Here is a 12758-nt window from a genome sequence, read left to right as displayed (position 1 = left end):
TGCAGAGGTTGAAACTTGACATTTACGTTAAGGAAGACAAAGCAAAGCTTGAATTGTTTATTCTGAGAAGTGTCTGGGCCTCCTTAAAAATTCTTTGTGTGAGCACAATTTAATACCCACCCAGCTGGACAATTATCTACCAAGCCTCTTCTAGATGCCAGTGTTGTGTGAGCCTTATAGTCAAGGAGCTACAGATAGGTTCATGAGCAAATAAAGGCAATGCAGTGCATTTAATAATTTCATGTAGTGGGTCCAGCTTTTCCTTGCTATTGCCCTGATGCTCCCTTAGATTAGGAATGGTTACTCTGCACCGTGCCGCTGTGCATTAGAATTATATAACTTGTTTTTATCTGACCCACCTGTCTCCATCTTCCCAGGGTTAGAGGTGTGGGCCACTTACCTGTTTTCTTATGTGTATTCATGCTTGTGGAACATACACATGTCAGTGACTGAGCCATCTCACCGCCTGTGGTGGTTTGAATAAAAATGGCCGGTGGGCTTGCTCATATATTTGAATGCCTTGTCACCAGGAAGTGGCACTTTTTGAAAGGATTAAAATGATTAGGAAAAAATCAGTGGCCTTGTTGGAGGAAGTGTGTCCCTGGTGGTGGATTTTGAGGTTTCAAAAGTCCATGCCAAATCCATAGTCAGTCTGTCTGTCTGTCTGTCTCCCTGTCTCTGCCTATGGATCACGATGTGGCTCTCAGCTACTGCTCCAGCACCTGCCTGCACGCAGCTGTGCTTGCTATGATGACAATGGACTAACCCTCTGAAACTGTAAGCCAGCTCCTAGTTAAATGCTTTCTTTTCTAGGAGCTGCCTTGGTCTCAGTGTCACAACAACAGAATGGTGACAAGGATGCTATCCTTATTAATATCTTTAATTATGAAAAATTTAAAACATGCACGTATTAGGAGTACATTATGAACCAGCTTCATTAGTGCACAACATCCCCCATCTTTTGTTGTCTCCCTCCCCCCCCCCCCCCCCTCACATACAAGCACTTTTTTTCTGGAGTATTTTAAGGTCAATGATTTCTCTTTACTTACAATTTTTTTTCCTAAAATTGCTAATATATAATAACTTCCTTACAAATACTCAGGATCACTGCAGTGTGAGCCTACCTAACAATTTTTAAAGCATTATTTTAAGTTAGTTGATATATCCAGCAAGTACTAACAGCAACAGAGCCACTAAGCTTTGAGAATGGATAGGGTTTGATGTGATCTTAATTAGCTAAAAATTAAAAGTAATTAATTCACTGAACAATGATGATTTTTTTTTACCTTTTATTATTCATTTGGGGGTCTCAGAAGCCAAACAAGGTCTGCCCTTGCACCTGGTTGGCTAAAGACTCTTTATTTGACGTTCAGTCTCTCTTCTCTCCGCAAGCAATTTACTGCTCTGCTAAGCTTTCCCCACGTCCTGAATTTGGCCTAGCCATGTTCTTATAGGAGGTTCTTGTTTATCCATTCCCCCTCTCTCCAACTGCCTGGTGGGAGGGTCTAGAAACTTAGCTAGAACTAGGTCTGGTCTTTTGTTTATGGGCTCTCAGGGATGTTGTGGGGTGCATCAAGTGAGATCTGTAATCCCTGCTTCATATAAGCAGTAAATATATACAGTGTTAGGTTTCACCATGGTATCCTTGTTTTTTTATTGCTTCTTGTAATGCTACCTCTCAAAGACAGAATTCCCCTCACTGAATAAAATTTGAAGATGCCCAGGCTGGTGAAAGACACTCATGGACCAATAATAGAAAATATGAAATGTTTATTACCTTCATAAAGGAGCTTCCCGAGAGAGCTCAGCAGACCTCAAGCCTTTATACACCAGTAGTTTCTTCTATATTAGCTCTTTTATAAGTCTCCATTATTTAGCTACTACTGCTTATCAAGTAGTGGTTTAAAACAGTGGGTATTTATTTTCCTCACTGTTCCTGTCTTAAGAATTTGGATGGGACACACCTGAATGCCTCCTATCTGGGCCCCTCTCGTGCCACTCCAGGCACGCCATTGCCTGGACTCAACTCTGTCTAGATGCTACCAACAGCTCATTCAATGGCTGCCAGCGGGCTCCAGAAGACCCATTTTAAAGCACATCCACACCATTGCTGCAGGCCTAGTTCACAGTTCACAGTACGGTTCTCTATGTAGGTTTCTGGACTACCCAACGATATGGCAGACAGTGATCTGAGAAAGAGCCAGAGGTACCAAGGCAGACCTGTAGAATAGGACCCCACCACTCAGACTGTACGTGTTCTCATAAGGGCCTAAGCATAGTGTGCATTCAAAGGGAGAGAATTCAAGTATACAAATGTCAGGGGACAGATAGTACAGACTTATGTCTTATAGGCTTTCTGTCATAATCCACTTTATCTTCCTTTATCCTGACTGGTCAGTTTGATGCCTGCCTATGATGTGTACCGTACTCGCTCCTATTCTGCCCCTTGCTTTCTCTTTTCCCCTTCCAGCCTTACATTCCATTCTTCTCACTGTCTCAGAAAACGTTTGCATACTTCGCCTTGTGTTCCCAACTTCATTTCAGTTTTAGCTGAACAGCCGAACACAAGAAATATCCATTGTCGGTCTTTTGGCTGAAATTCTTCAGTTCCTTGACTGGATGAAGCTTGTTTTCTAGTAGATTCCTCAGGAAGGGGTGATGGCTTATCTCAGTCATCAACCCGCACTCTGCTGTGCATACCTGTCAGGGATTTTCCTCACCAGATTATCTGAAGCAGGAAAACCCACCCTACGCCTAGGTCACAACTTTCGGTGGCAGTCCTCATCAAAGGACATGGAAGAATGAAGCTTTGCCTTTTGATTGCTTGCCCTCACTCTCATTGGCAAGTCCGTCTGTACCGTTGTGGCATTGTTTCTTGCATATTAGAATCTAATCTACTTTTAACATAGGCTGAAGATAGCAGCTTTTTAGGACCCCAGCACCTAGTCAAGACCGCTGAGACATCCAGCCTTGTGAACTGAACAGCTATCGGATTCTTGGCCTTCCTGTTGTGAGAGCCATTGCTGGTTTACCCAGACTACATCCTGTAAGCCAAGCCTAATCAATCTCCTTCGTGTGTGTGTGTGTGTGTGTGTGTGTGTGTGTGTGTGTGTGTGTGTGTGTGTGGTGGGGTGTTCATTCTATTTGGTTCTGTTCTTTTAGAGAACCCTGATTAATGCAGAAGAGATCTTGCCTGCTATCTTCCCTGGGTTTTTCCATGATCAAATGTATTTCTGTAACCTCAATAACTTAAGAACTTAACTTAATCTCTGGCTTGCTTCTTAAAAACCGTGAGAGGCTTCCGTGGTTGCTGACCACTCTGAGTTGTACAGTGCTTGCTCTGAGCTCTGGGCTCCCAAGCAGCCATCTGCGTCCACCTGCCATACTGATGTTCTAGCAGGACCTCACCTGCCCTGAAGAGCAGCTCTCTGACATTTACAAGGTCCAGGAGACTTCTGGCTGAGTGCACCTACAGATAGAGATATTTGGGGACAGAAGGAAGCATAGTAGAAAGGCTTCCACCAAAGGCCCAAGCCCGGTGGTACCAAAAGCACAGAACTGGGTCGTGTTTGTTGATATTGTCACAAACCGTCCCTAACAGAAGCCAATGCCATGGAAGAAATATATAACGATTGCATGACATCACTCAAAGGCAAACTTCAAGGACAGAGACCAGAAAAGAAGTAAACCTCTTTTGACAGGGGCTGCAGAATTTCAATAACTATCAGTTTTTTATTGGTGAAAATATGAACCCAGGCAGCACAGCTGCAGTCCTGGACTGCCATGAGAATCCTTGACCCCGTCTGCGATTTCCTCCAAGAGGGGCTGAGAGCCGGAAGGATGCTAACGAGTTGACCAATTACCTTGCATCTATCACCTGTCATCATAAACGGCTGCTGCCTGTCAGCCCCATACTGCCAGGGCATAAGACAAATGTGACTGATGTCATTTCGGGCTCTTTATATATTTTTACTATGATTTGTTTAGAGCAGAGCCATTGTGTTTATGGTTTGTTTCTAAAAGAGCATGACACGTAGGCGGTGTGAAAGTGTATTCAAACTAGGAAAAATTGGGGTGAAGTGATGTCACACTGTTGCCTTAGTAAGTTAAAGTCCCTAAAAAGTCTAGGGTCTACTGGGTCTGCACAAGCTGGCTCCGGGAGAAAATGAGCCCGACCAGGTGGGTTCATCTGGACCCGAAGGAGCAGGTGAACTGCATCAAAGAACTGGGCGACCATAGAACCAACTTGCACAGGATGGGAGCCTCCAAATCTGGTATGGCAGAGTATCACCTTGTGACACAGTGATCACAAGAACTACGCTGACTATCTCAAAGCCATAAAGACACACAGGGAGACATCCTAGCATGTAGATTTACGAGAAACTTACATATGAGTATAAAATTTAAATGTTTTCCATAAAACATTTTTCTTTGTTTTCTCCCTCTTGTTTCCCGCTGCTTGTATTTTTTTTTTATTTTTTGTCTCTGCCCAGCTGTGAAGATGGGATGCCCCATGTTTAATCTGTTTGGAGGGTTGACTGTCATGAGGCAAATCTTTGGACTTAGTGAATCAAGTAGTAGAGATAACAGGTCTTTAGTGAGCAGTGCCTATTCATTGTATTTGAAAGTCAAACATGGCAAACTGAGGGAATGGCTAGTGTGTTCGTGAATGTCTTCCCGAGCAGAAAAGCCTGCAGTTGGCCTAAAATGGATTCTTGACCTTGAGATAGGAATGCATCTAGTCACGTGGAATGCAACTCTTTGTTTAATGTGTTTTTGTTCCAAACATTTGATATGACTTTGAAGATGATTTTCTTAGCCTTCCCATGTGTGAAAAAAACTGTAAGAAATGTAGAACATGGAGCTAGAGAGATGACTCAGTGGGTAAGAGCACTAATTGCTCTTCTATCGAACTCGAGTTCAATTCCCAGTACCTACATGGTGGCTTATAACCATCTGTAACTCCAGTTCCAGGGGATTCAATGCCCTTTTTCTGGCCTCTGTGGATATCTGTATGTATATTGTACACAGATATACATCCAGGCCAAGCACCATACATGTTAAATTGTATGACCTGTATTCAGGAAGTTGTTGTAGGAACTCCTTCAACCTTTAAGATACCACCCCATGTTAGATGCCATTTGTAAGTGGAGACCGTGCCTGCATTTCCTGGCCTCCCAGACCCAAATAATCACACAGAAACTATATTAATTACAGCACTGTTTGGCCAATAGCTTAGACATATTCCTATCTAGCTCTTACATCTTAAATTAATCCATTTCTATGACTCTGGTATATCACCATGAGGCTGTGGCCTACTGGTAAGGTTTCCAGCGTCTTTCTCCTTCAGCAGCTACATAGCATCTCCTTGACTCCACCTATTCTCTCTCTTTATCTCTGTTCAGATTTCCCACCTGGCTTTATTCTGCCCTGCCATAGGACAAAGCAGCTTTTTTATTAACCAATGGTAATAAAACACATTCATAGCATACAGAGGGGAATCCCACACCAGGAAGTAACTGATATCTGCTGTATATCCACCCCTTCTTATCCTTAGGTGAACAAAGAAGATATCTGAAAATGACAAGTAAAAGTCTTGAGGAATCCATGGGGGCTGTGCAGAGGGGGCTGGCCAAAGTGAGCACAGGATTGCAGAGCAAAGTCTTGCCACCCATGAACCCAAAGGTGGTCACAGAGGAAGAAGTGAACCGGATGGTAATGTATCACAGGATCTAAGTGTAAGACATATAGGGCAGTATACTTGGGTCAATGCCGTTTTGTTCTTTCAGAATATCAGAGAATCGCTGATTAATATCATGCCAGCCACTAGAATGCTGGAGAGCATAAATGCCTTCCAAAGCTGGAGGACTTCTTAAATTGTATATATCCTTCAAGGTGCAGGGTTGGATTGGGTAATCAGTTGTAATAAGAATTTCTGTCTTAGTCCATTTTCTGTTCCTATAGCAGAATGTCAGAAACTGGATGACTCATAAAGAAAAGAAATTTGTTTGGGTTTGCAGTTGCGGAGCCCAAGAAGTCCAGCTCTGGGTAGCTCTGTCTGGTAATGGCCCCATGCTGCAAGCACCCATGTGTGGAGGGAAAGGAGCTAAATTCCCAGAGAACCATTAATTCCTTCTCTAGGACTCTGACACGTGACTGTGGGGGACACACCCAAATCATGGAAAAATGTGAATAAGCTTAGCAAACTTTTCTGAATGGTGGGTAGAGCCACGTGAACTGCCACTCATGTAGTTCAGTTGAGACAAATGTCAGATTCTCACACAGCTCCGCCCAATAATCTGTTATCTGAGAACTGGCAAGAGTTGTTTTTATAATTTGCAGGGCACAGAGCATTATAAAAATGGCTGATATCTGGGAAAATGGGCAGTTTTCTTTTCAAATAAAAATAGGTATATTTCTAATGAGTGAAAAAGTGATGTGCTAGGAACTGGATTATGAATCACAAGCTGTAAAAACAGTAATAAAAAAAAGTGTGGTGCTGGCCATGATATTCCCTATGTTTTAAACCCAACCTTGAGTTACATTTTAATTAGAAAAATGAAGTCAGTCATTGCCTCTTGTGGTGACTACTGGTCTTGTCTATACAAGGCTCTGGCTTTTTGTTGTTAAGATTTTGTTGTTTTAATTTAAACCACACTATTGCTGATACCTCTTAACACTCTGTTACTCTGATCTGTGTTCCTGCCAAAAAGGACTTAAAACCAAGTTGAAAGCAATGTTAGAGACAAGTCTTTATTTAAATGGGCTGAATTGCAGAGATAAGCATTATTGAAGAGTTCTAGACCCTAACCTAAATCAGCTATGTTAAAGACAAGTGTTCATTTAAATGGGTTCAGTTGCAGAGATAAGCATTATTGAAGAGTTCTAGACCCTAACCTAAATCAGCTGAATTACATATTCCAAGCTCTTATAAATAGTCTTGGCATAGACTCTACCAATGATCATGCCCCCCTTGCATGTAAAGTAGGCCTGGACCAATAAGAACTTTCCAGAACAGCTGTAAGTGCACTACAGTGACAGGTTTGGGCAGCTAATCCTCTGCTGGGCTACTGTTATGTAAGTAACAAGTTACATGTATCTTCTCATAAGACTGGTAAGAACTGAAATACTTTGTGTTCTGATTTTTGAGTGTGAATCTGATCGGCCGCAAGATCCAGCTCTGATGCAAGCTTACAGTTCCGTGTGAATACGTCCTTCCTTTCTAAGTGGCTGGACCACACCTCTAAGATCCTTTACAATTTACATATCCTTTTAGCAAGGTGTATGTGCTCTAGTTAAACACCCCAGTGCTCTGCTTACCTGATCTGTAGGTTCAGCTCTGATGTCTGGAAGTGGTTTTGTTGTGTGTATGAGCACAGGTGCTCTGTTCTTTGGACAGATCCCTGTGCAGTCCCTGGGCTTATTTTCTCTAGGGCTCCATTGTGTGCCTCCCTTGCAGCTGTGAGGGGGCTAGTGCATGTCACTTGCAGTTGCTGCACTCAGACCTCAGAAGTGCATGGGATTTCTCTTCTCCTGTATAATTTAGTTATCCTCAATATTTTATAAGGGAACTTAGTGGCATTCCACAATTATACTGAAAGCTACACATACAAATTATTCATTACCAGTGCTTAAGAGAACCCTTCCCCAGACTAACCATGCTGCAACTGGCTCTTGTTGAATTCTAGCTGACACCCTCAGAGTTCCTGAAGGAGATGTCCCTCACCACGGAGCAGAAATTGGCAAGCACACGAATTATATGTCGGCCACAGATCACCGAACTCTTAGACATGGGAGAAACAACACATCAAAAGGTACATCAAAACCTGGAGGGATGGCTCTGTGATTACAGAGGACCCAGGTTCGGGTACCCCATCAGACAGTTCTCACTGCCTCTTACTGTCCGCTCCAGGAGATCTAATGCCCTCTTCTGGCCTCTAAAGGCATTGCACCCACGTGTATAACACCACAACACGTAATTAAAAATCAAAACACAATCTTTTAAAAAGCACATCAAGGTGAGCATAGGCCACATAAATACTCACAGTAATAGATGCTAAATAGAAAGCAGTGTTTCTAGGCTAGCCAATCCCCTAGGGGCCGGCTTTGCCACTCCTTTCGTATGTGTTGATCTCTGTGACCTGGTGACGTCACTACAGTTAATACGGGCAAACCTCACTTAAAGTCACTTTTGACTCATTCTCCTCCCTATTTAGTTACTTCTGACCAGTATTTGATACAACTATTTACAGGGTGAGAGGAATTCTAAGAATTATATCAGCCAAGCCCAAGTAAGCTCTCTCCTGGTGTCCCACGCTGTCCTTCCTTCCTGAACTGCCCACGAGTGAAGAGGGAGAGGGGGAATGCAGGCATTTGCTAGCTGGCTTTGGCCCATTCCCAAGAAACTTTTAGCCTTAAAATAGCAATGGTTCACATTGCTGTATTCTAGTGTCAACCACATGTTCTTGGCTTTAGGAGCAAATACTTTTAACCCCACAGATATTTTCCTTCATGATCGCCTGGCATTAAATGATGCTCACAGAAGTTGGAGCGTCGGCTCAACCCTCCCCCTGCAGACATGCTAACAATCTGGTCTGCACGCTCAGACTGTGAACTCTTCATTCATGCTCAGTGTTTTCTTAGACATGGCTGAGTTTTTCCTATGTAACTGTGTTCTTGTTTTATCTGCAGGAGGTTTATTTCTTAAAATCTGAACAGTTTTTCATGTTCTTCTGAGTTCCTTCCCTTTAGGAACATCAATTATGGATGTGTTGGGCCTTCCTTGTCTGCCCTGCTGCTCTGACTTCTCTGCTCTAACCCACTTTTAACTTTGTGTTCATCTGTTTTATTGACATGACACTGAGCAGGCTGTCCTCTGTGTCCCTTCCTTTGCCTTATGTGTCTGTCTCTCTTAAGTGCAGCCAAGCAGATGCTGGTCATCTCTAATCAACCGAAGCCTTGTCTTTTCTGAATCTTGTAATCCATTAGGGTCCAAGTGATCCTACTGATTTGTGGAATCTTTCTTCTTTCCTTGAAACTCTGCTTTCTCTCCTAAATTCAGTCCTAGATCAGGGCCTCCTAAACATTGTTGACATATGACCCCTTTTTGTCTGAGAAGATATTAAGTGACAATGGTTATATAGGCACAGAAGATAGGTGTGTAAGACAGGCCTGGGAAAATGGCTCAGTGGTAGCATGCTGGCTGAGCAAGCGTGAGGACCTCAGTTCTAATCACCAGAACCCATGTACAGACAGACATGGTAGCATATGTCAGTATCCCCAGTGCTTTTACTACGAGATAGGAGGAAAGATGGGAAGATCCCAGAAGCTTGGGGCCAGCCAGCCTGGTGTAAGCGGCAGCAAACATGAGACCCTGTCTGTCTGGAACAAGGTGGGAGACAAGAACTGACACCCCAGAATTTCTTCAGACTTCTCCGCATGTGCCATGTGTAGCGAATTTGCACTGAACACACACACACACACACACACACACACACACACACACACACACACACACACCCTTTACACATATAAAATAATTAAAAATAAACTTTCAGAAAAGATAGGTATACAAAACAAACATCTGATAATAAATTATAAGGAATGGATTTTGAAAAAGTTCTTTGCCATTTTATCATTTACTTTGATTTTTTATTGCATGTTGTTTACTTATTGTGTGTACACAAATGCATGCTAATACTTTGGCATGTGTGCGGAGGTCAGAGGACACCTGGTGGAGTCAGGAATCACACTCAGGTCCTCAGCCTTGGCTGCACGTGCCTTTACCCACTAAGCCATCTTGCTGGCCCCCAGTTTTAATTATTTATTAAATATAAAAGCAAATTTGCATACTAATGGGATGGGTGTGCTTGTTTATTTTTTCACTAAGAACTAATCTTGTTTAAATAGCACCACAGGATGGAGAGGAATGCCAGCGTTTTCCAGAGCTGGTTGATCTTTTGGTATCTTCCTCCTCAGTGCTGAGACCACTGCCCTTGACAACTAGGAAGCCCAAGATGGCGGACGCCTGTTCAAGGCCATTCAGGAACAGTTAGAAACTCTATCTGAACTCCAGCCAAAATTCGGTTAACTATTTTTTTTAAATGAAACTCGTCAGAAATGGAAGCAATGGGTTTTAGAACCATGCAGTCCAGTCCAGATGTGTACTGATTTGACATTTCCCGGCTAAGGGGTGACTGCAGGAAAATATGGAAGGTCTTTCTGTTGTTCTGTAAGCAACCATCTCTATAGCAACAGAAAGTGCTGTAGATCCAGTAAAGGCACTGCAGTTCCTAACATGGAACAGTCTTGACTGTGAGCTGCAGTGTTTCAAGCAGCCCTTGCTGACGTGCGTGGTACAACAGCAGCCACAGTGTGACGCACGCGCATCCATCTCATTGGTATGCATGCTGTTTAGTGCTGAGACTGCAGTAAAGTCCTGAGGTGCAGCACAGGCCATGGCTGCCAGAGACACCGAAGGTTCACTATGCCCTTGACTTTGAACTAATTTAGGGTCATGCATTCAGAAACTTCTCGCTGTTCACAAGGTTTTCATGACCCTTTATGTCTAGTTATGTGACCCCATATGAGAGCATGGCGCACAGATGAAGAAGCTGTGCCTTAGGTGACCTTTTCAAGGAGAATGATGTCTTGGATCCTCTAATCTCTTCTGTAATTTATGTAGTTAATATTAGTGGTGCCGGGGAGGTGCATGGGATGCCTCCTGTCTGCTAGGCAACTGTCTCTAATGAACTACATCCTCAGCCCACATTTGATGCAGACCTTCATGGTTATATCTCATGCTATGTGTCGGTCTCCGGACTCAATCATATATTCAGCTCCGTGTACAGTTGACAGCTCAAACTTGATATGTTGGAGATCAAAATGCAGGTTTGAGTTCTGTCTCTCAAAGCCTCTGTTTCTTTTGCCTCTTGTCTCCTGCAGATAGTAATCCCATTTATCTTGTTTTCCAGGATGCACTCCAGAGTTATCTCTGCGCTCTCTCTCTCTCTCTCTCTCTCTCTCTCTCTCTCTCTCTCTCTCTCTCAAAATCAAGCAGAAAGTGCTTTAAACTCCTTGATTTGCACAAATATATTTTCAGTCAAACCATTTTCATCATCTCCTCAACCATCAGTCCAGTCACAGCATGCAGACTGTCCAAATAGCTGTCATGGAAACAGCTCCTCCCTCCCTCCCTCCCTCCCTTTGTTTGTGTATGGGTGGTGTGTATGTGCATGTCTGTGCTTGCATGTGTGTGTGTTGGGGAGTATGCACATGTGTGTGTGCACATGTGTGTGTGTTGGGGAGTACGCACATGTGTGTGTGCACATGTGTGTATGCACATGTGTTGTGTTGGGGAGTATGCACATGTGTGTGTGTGTGTGTGTGTGTGTGTGTGCATGTAGAGACTGACAAGGGGTTCTGCACTATCCACCTTATTTATTAAGGCAAAGTTTCTCACCCAGAGTTTACAGATTTAGTTAGTCTAGATAGCCAGCCTGCTTCTGGGATCACTCATCTCTGCCTTCTGAGTGCTGGGGTTAGAGGTGGCTACCATGTCTGACTGGTGTGTAACAAGTGCTCAAGCCACTGAGCCATACCCCAGCCCTCTACTCTCTGATTCTGTCTCACCTCTCCATTCCCAGTAATCCACAGTACAACATGAATGAAGTTTTAGACTGTAAATGAGGTCTTGGCGAGTGGGTAAAAAGCTTACTGTCAAGCTTGATGACCTGGGTTCAATTCTCAGGTACTGCCTGGAAGAGAGAGAACCAACTCCCACAAATTGTCCTCTGGTCTCCAGGTACACATCACAGTAAGCATATTTTGCAGGTATGTGTGTATGCACACATGCACATGCACACTAAATATACATGTAATTAAAATGTAAATGGGATCATGTTACTCCCACATTTAAATCTACTTGCGACTCTCATACGATCTAAACTTGACCCCTGGATCCTAAGACTGGACATCCTCCTCCCCTCTTTCTTCATGGCCTTATTGACCCCCAACTGTCCTTCCTCCTTACCCCTCTTTACATGCAGAAGTATTCTCGTGAGAGAAAGGGGAGATTGGTTGCCCTGCTAAAGAGGAAGCTGTGGGAAATCCTCTCTGAGCTAGACAGATGTCTGAAGCAAGTCATACAAAGGTTTAGAGATGGCGTTCCAGTGGGAAGGAAGAGAAAATATAAAGCGTGGGAAGGGATTCCATCACGGACAGGTCTGTTGGTGGCTCAGTTCACTACTGTTGTGAAGGGTGTATAAGCTTGTGCATAATTTTTGGAAGGAGAATAGCCTTCTTCTTTAAAATAAAAACTTGTGTGTCGTATCTGTGTATTTATATATGTATCATGAGTGTAAGCATGTTCATATAACCACTGGCTCCCTGAAAGGTTACTTATGTCAATTTTCTGACCCTTACCTCTTCCTTCAAAAGATTCCTAACTTACCCTCCCCATCGTAGGTTAAATTTTCCTCTGTGTGAGGGGAACGTGACAGATGCACTCTTTCATTTCTGACTAGTTCCTCTCATATCATGATGTTGCTCATTGCTCTGATAAAAAGCAAGTACCCAATGAAACTCACAGCAGTAGCAGAAAGCCATAGGGATGTGCCCATCCCCAGCCTGATGTGAGTGTCCAGCTAGGGCACACATGTCATGGATAAACAAGTTCTCACTGATGTTGTCTGTATGGCCCAGTCATTTAGATAGACTGGACAGTTATGCCTTTATCATCCTTTTCTCCTTCCCCTATA

At 43.3% G+C, this 12758-nt stretch overlaps 1 protein-coding gene across 2 annotated transcripts in view; it reads left to right on the top strand.

The window, feature by feature from the left end:
* The window catches only part of Hydin (HYDIN, axonemal central pair apparatus protein), a 332133-nt gene that overhangs the window by 34321 nt on the left and 285054 nt on the right, over positions 1 to 12758 (top strand). For both annotated transcript variants that reach the window (XM_005345678.3, XM_026777026.1), the window contains exons 2-3: positions 5558 to 5715; positions 7689 to 7814. In XM_005345678.3, the coding sequence (XP_005345735.1) occupies positions 5581 to 5715; positions 7689 to 7814 (261 nt within the window). In that variant the 5' untranslated portion in view covers positions 5558 to 5580. The remainder of the gene's footprint in view (positions 1 to 5557; positions 5716 to 7688; positions 7815 to 12758) is intronic.

This window comes from Microtus ochrogaster, chromosome 4 (genome assembly GCF_000317375.1).
Source record: "Microtus ochrogaster isolate Prairie Vole_2 chromosome 4, MicOch1.0, whole genome shotgun sequence".
Classification (NCBI taxonomy): Eukaryota; Metazoa; Chordata; class Mammalia; order Rodentia; family Cricetidae; genus Microtus; species Microtus ochrogaster.
The sequence above is the reverse complement of the archived record's forward strand: the minus strand, read 5'-3'. Positions and strand labels throughout refer to the sequence as shown.